The 17,063-nt window shown below is 50.5% G+C and overlaps 1 protein-coding gene and 1 long non-coding RNA gene across 2 annotated transcripts; one reads left to right on the top strand and one right to left on the bottom strand.

The window, feature by feature from the left end:
* Positions 1–636: 636 nt before the first annotated feature.
* LOC137450726 (adrenodoxin-like) lies at positions 637–9,762 on the bottom strand. The gene is made up of 4 exons (XM_068157583.1): positions 9,506–9,762; positions 3,137–3,261; positions 2,580–2,709; positions 637–2,338 (listed from the first exon to the last, which is right to left on the bottom strand). Exons 1-4 carry the CDS (start codon positions 9,682–9,684, stop codon positions 2,218–2,220), a joined length of 555 nt encoding a protein of 184 aa, XP_068013684.1. The 5' UTR covers positions 9,685–9,762; the 3' UTR covers positions 637–2,217.
* Positions 9,763–13,866: 4,104 nt separating this feature from the next.
* On the top strand, positions 13,867–16,185 carry LOC137450725 (uncharacterized). The gene is made up of 2 exons (XR_010989623.1): positions 13,867–14,143; positions 15,870–16,185. It is a non-coding gene; the product is annotated as an uncharacterized lncRNA (long non-coding RNA).
* Positions 16,186–17,063: the final 878 nt, after the last annotated feature.

Genomic DNA, 17,063 nt, shown 5'->3' with positions numbered 1-17,063 from the left:
AGGGTGCTTAAACTTGGCATTCCCAGCCCTTATGTCAATAAGAAGGACTCCTGCATCTGAAGCTCGGTACCCTTCTCTCCTGTCCCCAGACACAGATCTGGTCTAACACAGGACATGGTCTCTCCATCTAAAATACTTGGTTTTCACCCATCTAATCAGGTACTGTTACCACAGGATGAAGTCAAACTCTGAAAGTTGAGGAGTTTAACTTATTGCCACTTACCATAAAGTTTTAATTATTGATTCAGGTGTGAAGGGGAAGATGACAAACAATGAAACAGGGACACACTGTTCCCTACCCTTCTGCAAGCTCATCTCCAGTCAGACTCAACTCTTCTTCAACCCAGTTCATTGTCTCAACATCCCTTGACTTCACCAGTCCTTTCAGTGAGGGAAGAGGTCAGGGTTATATGCCTAAAACTTTCTGCCAGTCCTGGCTTCTTGCTAATTCAGTTCTAATGGTCCTGGTTTAAATTTCTACTTCTGCTCAAGTGTTGTTCTGCTCAAGGAGTCCCTGCCCTGGGTCACCTGTGGGCTGCAGTCTTCCACAGATCCATGCCCTGGCATGGATCATCCATGGGCTTCAGTCCCTTTGGGGCTATGTCTCCTCTGAGATAGAGCACCTCCTTCCATGACTGTTTTAAACATGTATGGTTTTAATCAGTTGTTAAACATAGTCTGGGTTGTAATAAATCCATAGGAGAGGGGTTTGTCTGGAATTCTGTTTGGAAAACTGAGTTATAGGTCATGGGTTCTCCATGACATTTATATGGCAGGCTTGACATATCCACTCAAACAGAAAGGAAAAATCCAGTCAAGTAAACTGGGGCAACAGGATATTACACCTACATTTCCATCAGGCTCACTGGATTCCAACCAGCCTCATGTTACCAGAGAAGTGCATCTCATGGGTCTGAAATCCTGATCATTAGAATTTTATTTGACCTATGTGGTAGCACAGCAGCTGGAAAATTCAGTATCTGGAGAATGTATCAGATCATGGCACGAAACAACTCAGTGACACCTGAGATTCACAGGCTGTGGGTCCCTCCTTCAGGAAATGTCAGCATTCCAGCAGCTGTCAGCGTGCTCTCCCTAACCGAGCTCAGCCTGTATCACCAAGCCACTCGGCATGCTGGTCGATGGCAGGCTGAACATGAGCCTGCAGTGTGCCCAGGCAGCCAAAAGGGCCAGTGGCATCCTGGCCTGCATCAAGAACAGTGTGGCCAGCAGGAGCAGGGAGGTCATTCTGCCCCTGTACACTGCACTGGTTAGGCCACACCTTGAGTACTGTGTCCAGTTCTGGGCCCCTCAGTTTAGGAAGGAGGTTGACTTGCTGGAACGAGTCCAGAGAAGGGCAACAAAGTTGGTGAGGGGCTTGGAACACAGCCCTGTGAGGAGAGGCTGAGGGAGCTGGGGTTGCTCAGCCTAGAGAAGAGGAGACTCAGGGGTGACCTTATTGCTCTCTACAACCACCTGAAGGGAGGTTGTAGACAGGCAGAGGTTGGTCTCTTCTCCCAGGCACCCAGTACCAGAACAAGAGGACACAGTCTCAGGCTGCACCAGGAGAGGTCTAGGCTGGATGTTAGGAAGAAGTTCTATACAGAGAGAGTGATTGCCCATTGGAATGGGCTGCCCAGGGAGGTGGTGGAGTCGCCGTCATTGAAGGTGTTCAGGAGGAGACTTGATGGGGTGCTTGGTACCATGGGTTAGCTGTTTGGGTGGGTTGGATTGGTTGATGGGTTGGACACGATGATCTTGAAGGTCTCTTCCAACCTGATTTGGTTTATTCTAAATAAAGGTTTTTATTCTATTTGGAACAGCAATCTCTTCCTTAAGCTCCCCAAACTGGGAAAAATCTGCTCTGCAGTGCAGAGAGCCAAGCCTTGCAAAAATTCCCAGCAGTTACTTAGGATAAGCAGAATTCCTTACATTTCAAAGGAGAGGGTGAGTCACACAGCACAGATGTTTGCTGTCAGCCACCCAGGGAAAGGTAAAGCCAGCCACTCTCTTTAGTCCAGCAGAGCACTTAAGCACTTAAGCACTTAAGTCAGGTACCAAAGACCCTAGAATGAAGCTTCGTTTAAATAAGAGATTGGCTCAGCAGGCACTTACACTGAATCAGGCACAAGCCAGCCCCAAAAAGCAGTATTGTTAACCAAAAGTACTCTGCCACCCCTAAAATGAGGATGAGAGTTGTGCAGGAGTCGTTTCCAGCTACTGCTTGCTTTGCTTTCCAACCTCCAGCTCGCTCCTGATGTCCGACACATCCATGGGGACCCGCACTGTCAGGCCATCCATCCACTTCTTGACACACACCTGGCAGCCAAGCCGGGATCTGAGAAGAAAATACAAAGTGAGGCTCTACAGTTCCCACAGTAAAGGAAGAAAATCCACACCTACATTGGGATGTTTGGTCCAGGATGGGTTATCACTACAGTACTCGCTGAAGGTCTCCTGTGCCCCAAGAGGAAGTAGCACTAAAGGGACAGGGGAAGTCCTTTCCCCTTTAGAACAGGGGGCAGGTGTTGAGAATCTGCCTCAGAGGCCTGAGAATCTGCTGCAATCGACAGGCTTACGTCTCAGTGAGTCCGTATGCCAAGTCCAGCATGTCCAGCTCCTCATCTGAGATAGCACCCAGCTTTTGGAAGGCGTCCTTCTCAAAGATGAGGTGACAGGTGGAGCAGGCCAGCGTCCCTTCACATGCACCTGGTTGAGAAATGGGGGAACAGAAAAAACAAGGGGGTGAGAGAGGTCATCCTCAGGAATGGTGTGAGCAAAGGTCCTTTAACAGGTCTGGAGCACGACCAGAGAGATGCCAGCACACGCAGTAGATGGGTGCAGACTTCAGCCTGCCCCTTCTCTGAGAGGATCACAGACTGTCTTCAAATCTGTCTGTCAGCTATAACCAGCCAAACACATCGACAGGGGCTGCTGGGATCCCGGCAGTGACAGCGAGGAAGTCACACTGCCACCTCTCTGCGGTAAGCCAGCCCAGCAGGCAGCCCTTGAGGAAGAGATGTGTTGTGGTGTCACCAGAACACAGCGGCACCTGTAAGCTGCGCTGTTCCCAGGCACCCACTGGTCACAGCACAGACTCAAATCCTAGGAGCACATCTCCTGGTGCAACACCTACCAAATCCATCAATGGCCAAGTTTTGGTTGACTACCACTTCCAGCAGGCTCTCCCCTTCCTTGGCTGTGGCTGTAAGCCGCTCTCCATCCCGATTCACGAAGTGCACTGTCACCTGCTCTGCACAGCTGTAAGACAAGACAAGTTTGCAAACATCAGAGGCCCCTTCCCTGCACACCCACAGCTGAGGTCTTTTGGCTGAGCACTAGAGACACTTGGAGGGAAATGTGCATACAAACACTTTCTAGAAGGATTGCACCACGCATGTCAGAAAAGATTCAGATCATCCGCTCTCAATGGTGGACAAATTGACTCAACCTATTTCCCACAACACCAAACAGCCCTCAGAATGGAAGTTCAGCTGCACAAGAGCAAGTGCAGGTGCTCTGCACCTGCTGCCTCTTCCTGGGCTGGCTCTTGGTGGAGGGGAGCTTGTAGACAAAGTGTTTGTGGGCCTGGGATGTTAATCCCGGGTGATGCAATAAGAAGAGAAGGGCTCAGGATCAGATGCTGGTTGTGCAATAAGGGCTGCTGTCATTCACATTTTGTTTGCCCATCCCAAGAGGATTACTTGAGGATTGTTCTGTTTCTGCTGCTTGGTCTTTCATGAAGTTCCCACGCCTTCCCTGAAGGAGCCTTGTGATGAGACATGCTCAGCACAGAGAGCAAGCATGCACAGTACCTCCTCTGAGCTGCTGTGCTCTTTGCTTAGGGGAAACTGACCATTATTTTGACAGCCTGTGAAATTGAATCTGGTAGAGAGTTAAGAACGAGGCCAGCAGCATCTCTTGGTGTTGATTTGTGGAAACCCCACCTAAAAAGACGAGAGAAAGAGCATCCTCTTCCTATCCTCCAGAGCAGGCTCTCCCTGCCAGTGTGGTGAAGGCAGTCACCTCGAACAGCCATGTCAGGGACTTCTCACCAAGAGAGCATACTCTGAGACCATGTATTATCTTGTCAGGAGAAGCACATGAGTAAACACTGTCGTTTCTTAGTGTACATACCCAAATGGTCCCTTAGAAAGAGGAGGTGCCTGTAACCCAAAGGCCCCACCTCGTGTGCTGCAACAGGACAGCACCCCAGTGGCAGCGGATATTTTCCCCAGTGCCTCTCTATGTGGCACAGCCCAAGTGCTCATCATCTCAAAGTCCAGGGCATTCTTCAGTGCCAGAAGGTGGGTTCACCCTCTTTTCTGCCAGGCCAACAACACACACACACCCCCTTTTCCAGAACTCTGGAAAGATCCACCCCTTTCTCCCACAGCTCTGAAGCTCCCGAGCCCTGGCGTTGTGAGTGCTGCCTCGTGGCCTTGCTGCTGTCATTCCTGGCACAGAAAGAATGAGCCACAGCCTTGAAGACAGAAGGAATCTTTCAGTGAGAACTGGCCAGGCTCACAATCCCCTGGATTTTTCCCACTTGCACAAGACTGAGTGAAGCAGCATCCAGCTTCTTCCAGTAAAAGTGCTGTTTGTTACAGACCTCAGTAATACTTCTCTGAGGCTCTGTGGCCAGCAAAACAAGCAGCAAGTATGGCTCAGAGCTCTGAGCATTTCTAATGTTAGTTCCTGGTTTCTCACACTGTATTTACTGTCTTTGTGCTGAACACAGACTCTCACAGCCCCAGTCACATGTTAGAGCAAACCTACCAGCTGAGGAAGCTCCCTAGTGCCTACCTATGGAACAGGTCATCCTGAGTGCAATCACACAGCACTTACAGGATGGCCAAGGGATCAGGCCTAGCCAGTATGGATTTAGGAAGGGCAGGTCCTGCCTGACCAACCTGGTCTCACTCTGTGCCAGGCATCCTCTTGGAAAGTCAGAGACTGGGAGGAGAAATTGGTTAAATGGGAATTGTCCTTGGGATGGCAACACCAGCAGCTGAAATGATTTCCAGTGTCTGTTCATCCCCCTCTGCTCTGTGGCAGATGAAAATGAAGCACCTGGAGATCTCTGCTGCACTTTCCTTTTAATGTTGAGCACAGAAATATACAAGGATCAAGTTTAAACAATTTCCTTTGCTATTTCTTAACCCAGCAAAAGGCAAAGGTGGAGTACAGGGGATGTGTTCAGCTGAATAGGAGACAGGAAGGAATGCCTGTACAAATGTGATGAGGAAAGGGGAAGAAGAGTTCTCCTCTTTCAGCTTTGCAGGTCAGGGGAGACCTTCTTGCTCTCTACAACTACCTGAAGGGAGGTTGTAGCCAGGTGGGGGTTGGTCTCTTCTCCCAGGCAGCCAGCACCAGAACAAGAGGACACAGTCTCAAGCTGCACCAGGGGATGTTTGGGCTGGATGTTAGGAAGGAATTCTTCCCAGAAAGAGTAATTGACCATTGGAATGTGCTGCCCAGGGAGGTGGTGGAGTCACCATCACTGGAAGTGCTTAAAAGGAGACTGGATGAGGCACTTGGTGCCATGGTTTAGTTGATTAGATGGTGCTGGGTGATAGGTTGGACTGGATGATCTCAAAGGTCTTTTCCAACCTGGTTAATTCTGTATCCTGTGTTCTGAGATCATGATTATTCATTGTGCTTCATGCAAGTCACAATCACCACCCAGACCTAACCCCATTTACCAGGTGACAGATCAGCACAGTACCTCTCAGAGGGACTGAGGATGCTGCTTCTTGCAGTGCTGTCACATGGACTTCATTGGTATGGCTTCAGGTGCAGAAAATTCCAAAGAATGATCTCTTGGGAAAGCTAGTCCTCATATTCCATCCCAACTTGGATGTGAAGAGAAGAGATGAAGGAGTATTTTTTGGTTTGTCTGCTCTTTTAAAGTTTCCAGCTGTCTGGATTTAGAGAGCAGGAGCAGAGCACAGGGGCTGCTGTACCTGCATCTGAGGAGATTGCTTCCTGTTTTGCAGAAAGCTTCAGCAGAAGACAATGCCTGGGCCAGCCCTAGGACAGGATCCCCTGGCTGTGAAAGCAGCTATGAGGTTAGCACTGAGACTGCACCACAGAGGGAAGAGTCTCCCCTGTGCAGATCACATTGCAGCCATGTACAGTCAAGCAGGAGCACCCTATTCCCCAAAGCAAGCAGCCAAAGAACATCTTTAAGACATTTCAGTGTCCTCCACAGAGATACCCACAGACACCTCTCTCTGCAACTAAGAGATATAAACATGTTCTCAGATGTCAAAAGAGACCAATGCAGAGCAATCCTCTCTATATTCTGAGGGCATTCAACAAGTCCAGGTGCTGGGTGCTGCACTTTGGCCACAACAACCCCATGCAGTGCCACAAACTGGGGTCAGAGTGGCTGGAGAGCAGCCAGGCAGAAAGGGACTTGGGGGTACTGATTGACAGCAGCTGAACATGAGCCAGCAGTGTGCCCAGGTGGCCAAGAAACCCAATGGCATCCTGGCCTGGATCAGGAATAGTGTGGCCAGCAGGAGCAGGGAAGTCATTCTGCCCCTGCACTCCACATTGGTTAGGCCACACCTTGAGTCCTGTGTCCAGTTCTGGGCTCCTCAATTAAAGAAGGACATCGAGACTCTTGAACGTGTCCAGAGAAGGGCAACGAGGCTGGGGAGGGTTTTGGAGCACAGCCCTGTGAGGAGAGGCTGAGGGAGCTGGGGTTGCTTAGCCTGGAGAAGAGGAGGCTCAGGGGTGACCTCATTGCTCTCTACAACTACCAGAAGGGAGGTTGTAGCCAGGTGGGGGTTGGTCTCTTCTCCCAGGCAACCAGAACAAGAGGACACAGTCTCAAGCTGTGCCAGGGGAAGTTTAGGCTGGAGGTGGGGAGAAAGTTCCTCACAGAGAGAGTTGTTAGCCATTGGAATGTGCTGCCCAGGGAGGTGGTGGAGTCAACATCCCTGGAGGTGTTCAGGAGAGGATTGGACGTGGCACTTGGTGCCATGGTTTAGTAGTCATGAGGTGTTGGGTGACAGGTTGGACTTGATGATCTTTGAGGTCTTTTCCAACCTTATTGATTCTGTGATTCTGTGGATTAGACCCATTTGTCCCATTTTCATGGCAAATAGGCAGGTTTTACAGTTGTAGGTGAAATAATTTGTTATCCAGGAGAAATGAAGTCATAACACTTCACATAATGCTGCAACACAAAGAGTTCCATCAACAGGATAATGCAAGCCTGCTGCCAACAAGCAGAGTGTGCCTGATCCAGCAACCCCCAAAGCTGCACACATCTGTTGTCAGAAAACATGTTGTCTTTGAGGTACCTGCAGCTTCAGCTGACATCTGTCCCCCACCAAGCTCCCACAAGTGCTGGAGGGATTTGTTTCCTGCAGTTCCTCCCGGGCACAGGAGAAGATCACCCAGAGCAGGTCACACAGGAACACATCCAGGTGGGTTTTGAATGTCTTCAGAGAAGGAGACTCCACAGCCTCCCTGGGCAGCCTGCTCCAGGGCTCTGTCACCCTCACAGGGGAAAAGTTTTTCCTTATATTCACATGGAACCTCCTCTGCTCCAGCTTGCACCAGCTGCCCCCTGTCCTGTCATTGCACATCCCTGAGCAGAGCCTGGCTCCATCCTCCTGACACTGCCCTTCACATCTTAACAAACATGAACGAGGTCACCCCTCAGGCTCCTCTGCTCCAAGCTAAAGAGACCCAGCTTTTATTTGCTGCTTTGGTTTGAGTTTGTTTGCTGATGCTTTTGGAGCTGGGGGGTGTGTGGAAATTCCTTTCTCATTTTGCTAAGGAAATAGTTTTGAAGCAGGATTATAAACCCAACCTGAAACCCATGAGACTAACTTGTGCTTCATTTAGGCTGGGCCAAATGGTCAGAGCTCTGGAAGGGTCTTACTGGGATGTGACAAACTCGGCACTGAAAGTTCAAGACGTGCCACCTGATCACTCCCTTTTGAAAAGAAAGCAACAAATCATTGTTTTAAAGCTGGTGACACAGGAAACTATTGAAAGGGGTCTCAGGAATGTTCCCCACCTCTGTGCCAGTGTTTTAGCCCTAAAGGAAACTTTCCAAGGCCATACCAAACAGCAAGATGCCTACAAGTACTGCCAGAGATAACTTCACAGGCAACAAACCAATCAGAAGGAAACCCCCCCCCCCCCCCACTGATAAGAGGTCTGATAAATCCCATTAAACAGGGCTATCAGTTAGGGCTTTTCTCTGAGGTCAGATAGCAACACAGTTGGTTCTATTTTCCAGGATGCTGGTGGGGTCTTTGTATCACAGTATCAATGTCTAACAGATTACAGTCTGACCCAGGTCAGACTGGTCTAGGAGATCTACAAATTCTCCTTCTTTTGCTGAGAAAAAAAATGCAATCTCCTTCAAAATTATCCCTAAGGAACAAAGAGAGGGAAGGGAGGCTGCAGAGGGAAGGGAGGCAGGGAGTTCCCAGTGCAGAATTGGAGATGAGCGCTGGGCCAGGCAGCCTCTCCTCAGCCCTGTCCTTCCAGCACACAGGGACAGTCTCCTCCTATGCTGTTAAGACTTCCTTCCTGAAGAGCACCCACCAGGATTTCTGAGCTCCTTTACCCTTCAGGACTGCCTCTCAAGGGACTCTGTCAACCAGACCCCTAAATGCACCAAAGTTGGCCCTTTGAGATGGCCAGCTGGGAGTCCTCCACACTGGCAGGGGCTGAAGGGATTTAGAAGCATTTCTAAACACAAGCTTCTCACCAATTTCCACAGCTCACAGGCTCCATCACCATGACAAACTGACATCCTGTCCTGAGCAAGCAGTCTCAGCAAAGCCCTGGACAAGTCAGTGGCCTCAGGAGCCTGGCAGGATGTGTGCTGTGGGCTCGTAGAGCCCCTCCACCTACAGCCACCCTCTGGGCAGCTGAGCACTGGAGCCAGATCCATCACCTTCCTGTCAGGAGAAGCACACCAGCAAGGTGCAGGAGCTTGCAGTGTGGCTACCTGTAAGCCTAAAGAGAACATTTTGCTCCCTGGAGCTGCAGACATCATCAGCTCCTAACTCTGCCTTTACAGCAGCAGGGACTAGAATCCCAAGAGAATCTGCAATTCCCAGAGCAACCCAGTGGCCATCCCAACTTCCCCACAGCAGGAATACAGCAGGCTCATGGCTCAGCTGGCTGACATCCCTTGGCCACCATCCCCATTCCTCCAAGGCTGGGCTCCAGTGGTCAGTGGCTTCTTGGATCCAAGCCATTGGATCTTTGTGCTCTGGATCCAAGCCTTTAGCTTTGGCCTCCACAGCTCCAGAAGCAGGGAGCAGCACCTCTCACAGACTGGCTCTTAGCACCACCTTCCTCCCATCAGCGTCTGCTTAGCCCCCACTTCCTCACCCAGCACCTCCCACAGGGCACGTCTTGCACTCTCTCTTCTCCCTTCTGTGGAGTAAGGCAGAGGTGGGTGCATGTCCATCCTGGACAGGCCCTTCCAGATGCAGCAAGCAAAGCTCAACATTTTACTCACCCTGATTCTCCAGGGGCATCCTGGAGCTTGAGTGTGGAGCTAAAGCCTCTTTCTGACCTGTGTGTAGCTGCTGTGTGACGCTGCTCAGCCACCCCACAGAGAGCAATCAAACGAATTTTGCTGGCAGTCAGCCCACCCAGCAAGGGTCTCATGAACCTCGAGATGCCTTGAGCTATCATGATACTTCAGAGCCTGCTCTGTCTCTCCTGGGCTGCTGTTTGTTGCAAGACCAGCTAGATTAAGAGCTCCAAGCACAGCTGAGGAGGGGGGAGAAAGAGAAAGAAAGAAAAAAGCCCTAGGACAGCCTCCCTGGGGGTGGAGGGAGGGAGGAGAGAGTAGGAGGAGGAGGAAAGGATGGTCAGAGGGACTGTGCTTGAATCTTGCTGGAGTCCAGCCCATCAGGGCATGGGAATTGGGTGAAGCGTGGCAACGTGAGCATCCTCTCCACATACCAGTGCCCAAGCAACTCTTGCCTTGCTTTCCTGACAGGCTTCCCTTTTAGGAACCAGACCTCAATCCAGTTTCAGGAGCAGCCTTCACTGCAATGTCCAGTCATAGAAGAGACTGAGAGCAGGCTGCCAGGAGCACTGGCAGCTGCAGCTCAGGAAGAGAGGGGCATATCAATTCTGGCAGCAGAGGGGTGAGAGTAAGGCTTACAGATTCTGCTCGGTATAGACATCCCTCAGACACATCTCTGCCTGCCTCAGTACTGCAGCCTCCCAAGGTCTGAACATTCACACTGCAGGCTCCCATCTCTAAGATCTGAACATCCCCTTACTTTGCAGGAGGGTGGTGAGAAGCAGCCACACTTTGCTCACTTGCTGATATAAGGGCACAGACAGCTTCCTTTCCTCACTAACTGATGCTCCTTGCCAGTGAGACTTCTGCAGAAGGAAACTCTTTAATATATTCCCAGAAACAGTCTCCAGTTTAGTCTGTCCACCTCTCCAGGGTAAACCCATCTGCCCCTGCAACAGCAGAGACAGGTTCAGTTCCTGGCTTTTGTGGAGTTTGAGAGCAGCTCTCACCTAGGGAGCTTGAATCCTCCCCCTAACACCAGTTGGGAGGAAGAAGTTCTTCACCATGAGAGTGGTGAAGCCCTGGAATGGGTTGTCCAGGGAGGTGGTTGAGGCCCTGTCCCTGGAGATGTTTAAGACCAGGCTGGATGAGGCTCTGGCCAGGCTGATGTAGTGTGGGGTGTCCCTGCCCATGGCAGGGGGGTTGGAACTGGCTGATCCTTGTGGTCCCTTCCAACCCTGACTGATTCTATGATTCTGTGAACAGCTCACCATGAGAGATGTTTGCTGTAGCCAAGTCTTTTAAGGCAGTAACATATTATTAACATAGTGGAACTAGACTCCCTAGAGGGAAACTACAGGACAAGAATGAGAGCTGGCTGGATATTGTTCCCTTCCTACAGTGTGATTCGTTGAAGACAACTGAAGTGTCTTGGCTTTTCCCCCCAAAATGAAACTTTTCCACCCAAAGTTCTCAGGTTGGAAGGGGATATTTGAGCTTTCTGAGCAAAGCATTGAAGACTACCCGAAGGTAGGCTGTAGCCAGGTGGGGGTTGGTCTCTTCTCCTGGGTGGCCAGCACCAGAACAAGAGGACACAGTCTCAAGCTGCACCAGGGGAGGTTTAGGATGGATGTTAGGAAGAAGTTCTCCACAGAAAGAGAGATTGGCCATTGGAATGTGCTGCCCAGGGAGGTGGTGGAGTCACCATCCCTGAAGGAGACTGGATGGGGTGCTTGGTGCCATGGTTTAGTTGATTAGATGGTGTTTCTCCAGGCTAAGCAACCCCAGCTCCCTCAGCCTCTCCTCACAGGGCTGTGCTCCAAACCCCTCCCCAGCTTTGTTGCCCTTCTCTGGACACATTCCAGCAACTCAGTATCCTTCTTAAATTGAGAACTGGACACAGTACTTCAGGTGTGGCCTAACCAGTACTGAGCACAGGGGCAGAATGACCTCCCTGCTGGCCACACTATCACCATCACTGGAGGTGTTTAGGAAGAGGTTGGATGGGGCACTTGTCCTGGTTTAGTGGATTAGATGGTGTTGGGTGATAGGTTGGGCTTGATGATCTCAAAGGTCTTTTCCAACCTGGTTAATTCTGTTCTATTCTATTCTAAGACATGGAGCAGTGCAGCTATTGTCCATCAGGAGTTGGGCAATCTTCATTTTCAGTCCAATGGGTTTTAGTTTTTAAGGCAAGGGTGCAAACATTCAAACACACCATGGAGACAGCTCCAAGTGGAGAGAGAAACAAACCAACCAACCACTTCTTGTCCTAGGAGGAAAGCCAGTTTCTGAAGTCACCTGTCTCCCCCCCTCTGTTCACTCTACACCTGGTAGGGCAGCACAGAGGAATGTTTCATTCCACCTCACCCCTGCCTGCCAAGTGCAGCTGGGCATTCCTACTCCCACGGCACAGCTTGCAGATGGAATGTGCAGCACTCTGCTGCAGAGGAATGTGAGCTGAGATAACTTGGGAGGTTTCTTTGCAGGGCATCACTGACCCAAGCCTCCTTTTGCTGAAGGGGGTGGGGGGGTGACACTTCTCAGCTCAGAATGTGATCAGCAATCACAGCCCTGCAGCACTCTCAGGCCAGCCCCTGCTCATCACAGAATTTCAGGGGCTGGAAGGGACCTCGAAAGATCTTCTAGCCCAGGCCCCCCCTGCCAGAGCAGGGTTATCCCACAAATGCATTATTTTTACTGCCCTCAGGTTGTGTTCAGGCCAGCAGCTCTGAGCTATCAGGGCTGGGGGGGGACAGAGCACTGAGTATCAGAAAGATTTTCACACAAAGCAAGTGCTACCCTCGAGCCCAAAGTCTGTGAGAGCCAATCTGCTGAGGCACCCACGGCACACCCCTGGGAGCAGCAGAGCAGGGGTATGATGCTGAAGCAGGTTTGCCATGTAGTAGGCAAGGGTGCATATCAAGCTGCCCAGCCATGCCTGGGGTCACTGGGACTTCTCCAGTTCTACCTCTCAACCTCAGTTAACAGAAAACTTAATTTCAAACAGTTTGTGGAATATCCTTCAAAGGCTTCTCTCCACTCCCCTGCTTGTGCCAGAGCTGGCAGCGGGGTAAACTGTTTCAGCTGAATGCAGCTCTGGCCAGCATCCCTGCTCCTTGGTCCTTCCTTCTCAGATCAGCTTTTCCAGGTGGTTTGCTCTCTCTTTCAAGCTGGCCTGAATACTGCAGCCTTCAAATCCAAATTCTTGGGCTGGAGCTCACTCACAAGTGTAAAATTGCTCTGTGCAGGCTCTGCAGCTGAGAAGCTCTGCCCAGTCCTGCCTTGGCTTTTCAGACACTATAGAGATGCAGAAAGCAGCCTGGTTCTGTCCCTCTCTGTAGAAGGAAAGCAGGGCTTGCCATGAGAGATGCAAGGAGAGGGGCCACAGCACATCCAAACAAACCACAAGGCACCTTATCTCTCCAGCAAACCTTGAATTGAGAGCTGCACTAGATATATGTGCAGCAGTTTTCCCAGCAAGGACACGTGTGTGTTTGCCTGGCACTGGCCTCTCTCCTTGCCAGGAACTCTGAGCACAGCAAGCATCAATCAGGTCAATGCCACCCAGTGGGAAAGAAGCCAACAGAGAGAGAGGTCAGGTCTGAGAGGATCATGCTCAGTCCTGAGCAGTGAAGGGGACACACCTGTGCTCTTGGTGAAAGCAGGGGCAGCTCTGCTGGGGTGCAAGAGATTCATGCCCGACGCTGAGCATGGATAAACCTGGCTTAAGGTCTTTAAAAGAGGGAGGGAAAGGGAGAAGTAAGATCTCATTTTCTCTCCCCAGCTCCATCTAGCAGCAAATCTAGATGTAAATGCAGCCCTTCCAGAGTGAAACCCTGTTCATTTAGCCCAGGACACAAAAATAGAACACTCTGCAAACAGCCACCACTCCCATTAAAAAAAATCAACACAGCAAGCAATGAGGGAAAAAAAACCCAACCAAACCTCAATGCAACTAAGGAAAATTATCCTTGCTGTGAAAACAAACCCTCCAAACCTTGCCTTGGAGATCAGCACACAGTTTACAGGCAGGACAGAGACATCTGAAGGGAACTTTTAGCTCTGGCCCATAGAAACGTGGCCAAGTTTCCACCAGTGTGCACATGGGCATCTCCTCTGCCCACAAGCCTGCCTGCCAGCGGGTCACACTCTGCTGGCAGGGCAGTGGCTCTGCCCACATGGCTAATGAGGTGCTAGCTGGGAAGGAAGTGTTTTCTAGCCTGAAATAGGCTGCCCAGCTGTCTCTTCTGCACCACACAAAGGACAGTCTCATGTACATGTCCAAGAGAGCTATGAGGTGCCATTGACTCCACCTCAGCCCCCATTTCAGCACAAAAAGGGATTGAAATCAGCACTGCAACGATCCAGCAAGAAGTTGCACAACACTTTTGCAGCTCTCCACAGCCAGAAGCACTCTCAGACTGCTGAGACACCAGACCAGCTTCTCTGACCACCATTAGAGCTTCAGTGCTTCTGCAGGCTGGTTCAGCAACCACACAGGCACGGTCAGCACAAGGCAGACTCATCCTGGTTCCTCTCAGCAGAAGACACTGTGCAAACTGCTCTGTCCAGAAGAACTCTTCCATAAACTCTGTGGCTTCTAAGAGACTCTAAATGGTAGGTTAAAAATTCCTGCATCAGCCTGCAGCCTTTCTGAAAGCAGATGAAGATCATTGTGTGATCCTGTGGTTAATATACATATTAATAGAGTTGTAGGGGTGCTGCAGTTTCAGGGCTGTGAGAGTAACTCCACTGCTGTTTCAGTCAAGGCTGGGTGTGTTTGATAAGGGAGGAAGAGCTTCCTCTGCAGAGGAGCAGGAGGAATCAGGAGAGGCAGCCCATCCTGCAGCAGAGCAGCCACCAGAGCAGCAGAGGGAAGGGACAGAAATCACACACAAGTCAGAAACCACCCCTGGCCCTTGTCTTCAAGACTTCTTGACAGCAGCCACCTCTGGCAATGCAGCTGCTGCCTGGCTGGGTGAAGGCCACTATGATGTTACAATGCCCCAGCCAAGGCCTTCACTTGCAGATGCTTCTTCAGTCACTCAAGGATGCCTCAGAGATGGATGGGAGGGCAGTACTGCTGCATGTGGGGTATGGACAGCCTTCACCCTAACCTCCCAGCTCCAGAGCAGTATATTTCACATTCCCCTGACCCTTTAGGCATCCTGATGATTGAAGATCAGCCCTGGCTTGTATTTCTTTAAGAGCTGATGCAAAATCATGGGTGCTAGTAATTTTCCAACTAGCTCTGCTCATCAAAAAGCTGTAGCAATGGTATTTGCACTTGCTCTGAGCAGCTGTTATCCTCAACAGAAGCTGGAAGGTTCAAGTCCCGTGACAGAGGTTCTGCAAAGGCTTTCTTCACAACCCCAGAGGCACAGAGGTCATTAGCAGAAAGGTGACAGCAGTCATGCTCTTCTTTCACTGGACCCAGTCCTGAGACCTCAGGAGGCACAGGTAGAGACAGCCACAGAACAAAGTGGGCTGAAATCCCTGGTAGAGGGTGAGTGCAGCAAGCAGCAGTATTGCTGTACACTAACCTGGCTATTGATGCCCTTGGGCCTGGGCATGGCACAGTAGGCTCTCACTGGTGGCAAGTTGCAAGAACAGCTGCTCCTCCTCCATTGGCAAGTTAAACACCATTGAATTTATACTCAGTGTCTCCACAAAGAACTGTGAATTCCACCACTGGCTCCAGTCAGACAGATTGGAGGACTCCAGAGAGAAAGGGACATCACTCAAGCAGGTGCCTTCAGGATGTGAGCAAGATCTTATTTGTCAGGGTGCTACGGGGTTGACCTCTCCAGAACCCAAGCTGGTTAGGTCACACCTTGAGTCCTGTGTCCAGTTCTGGGCCCCTCAGGTTAGGAAAGATGTTGACTTGCTGGAAGGTGTCCAGAGAAGGCCAACAAAGCTGGGGAGGGGTCTGGAGCACAGCCCTGTGAGGAGAGGCTGAAGGAGCTGGGGTTGCTTAGCCTGGAGAGGAGGCTCAGGGGAGACCTTCTTGCTCTCTACAACTACCTGAAGGGAGGTTGTAGCCAGGAGGGGGCTGGTCTCTTCTCCCAGGCAACCAGCACCAGAACAAGAGGACACAGTCTCAAGCTGCACCAGGGGAGGTTTAGGATGGATGTTAGGAAGAGGTTCCTTGCAGAAAGATTGGCCATTGGAATGTGCTGCCCAGGGAGGTGGTGGAGTCACCATCCCTGGAGGTGTTTAGGAAGAGCTCAGATGGGGTGCTTGGTGCCATGGTTTAGTTGATTAGATGGTGCTGGGTGATAGGTTGGACTTGATGATCTTGAAGGTCCTTTCCAACCTGGTTAATTCTATTCTATCTAACCAGAACCACATGGCAGACCTTGGAGGGACAGCACTAGACTCAAAGCAAGACAGACCAGCCAGACTCCATCTGCTGAATTTCTCTGAACTTTATTGGCACTTTAGGAAGGAAAAGGTATGGATTTTAACAACTCCTCCAAACAGGAAACAAACCAAACCAAAACAAATATGCCTTTAATGTCGAGGTTCTCTCTGCAGATAAGCACATGGACCCACGAATTACTCCACAACCTTAAGGGAAACTGGTGTTTTATTATCATCCAGGAGGAAGAAGCCTGGTCCAAAGGGGTAAAAGGAAAAAAACCAAAACAAAACCAAAACATCTCAACATAATTTACAGAAACAAACAGAAAAATGAAACAAGGAGGGGGGGAAAAAAAAACACCACCAAACCCCCAAGCCAGGCAAAATATTTCCCTCCCCCCACCCACCCTCCCCCAAGAGGAGTAGTTATCCAACTGAACTGGAAGATGGAGAGGAAGAAGAACAATTCACTGTATCCTAAGACATAAAAAACAACAGTGTCTACACATCTCACCATAATACTGAAAGCTTCTGACATTAGTTTTCTTGCAAAATATCATTTCTTTACAATACAGTATACATTTCCAAGGGGAAGGAGGGCCACAAACAACAGCCTCTTGCCCCCCCCTCCTCCTCCCCCCCCCCCAGGACTAATATTTCCTAATTGTGCATAGCTAGAAGTATTGAAATCAAAAAAACCCCCAAAACAAACCCAAAACAAATATCATTAGATACCACTGGAATATAATACTGGTTAAAAAACAAACCACAAAGGAGAAGACAGGGCTGAAACAACTACGAAGAGTTCGGGTGGGCTCGCTGGCGCAGGCCCGCTCTATTCCTCTCCTCCTGGGAGCCTCTGGGAATGAGAAGGGTTGGAAGAGAGACCCCCCCAGGAAGAGAAGCGATGCCAGCCTCAGGACACACGAGCTCAGCAGTGTTGGGACCCATCAAAGCAGGAAAGGTTTGTTGGTGGAACACGTGGTTCCAGGCACCAGCCGTCAGGAAATGGTTGGAATACAAATCAAGGCCTTCCTCCCCCCCTCCCCACCCTTCACCTCCCACCGTCCAAACACGCCAAGGGTTGCTGTGGACAGTGCAGCAGTGCCCAGAAGCAGCTTTAAAGCACCAAACCAGAAGTGTAAAGGTTGTCTGGCCCCCCCAGTGAGAAGGC

The sequence above is a fragment of the Melanerpes formicivorus genome, unplaced genomic scaffold (genome assembly GCF_026170545.1).
Source record: "Melanerpes formicivorus ecotype bairdi unplaced genomic scaffold, bMelFor1.0.p_v2 SCAF_37, whole genome shotgun sequence".
NCBI lineage: Eukaryota > Metazoa > Chordata > Aves > Piciformes > Picidae > Melanerpes > Melanerpes formicivorus.
Note: the sequence above shows the minus strand (reverse complement) of the source record. Positions and strands in the feature narration are given on the sequence as shown.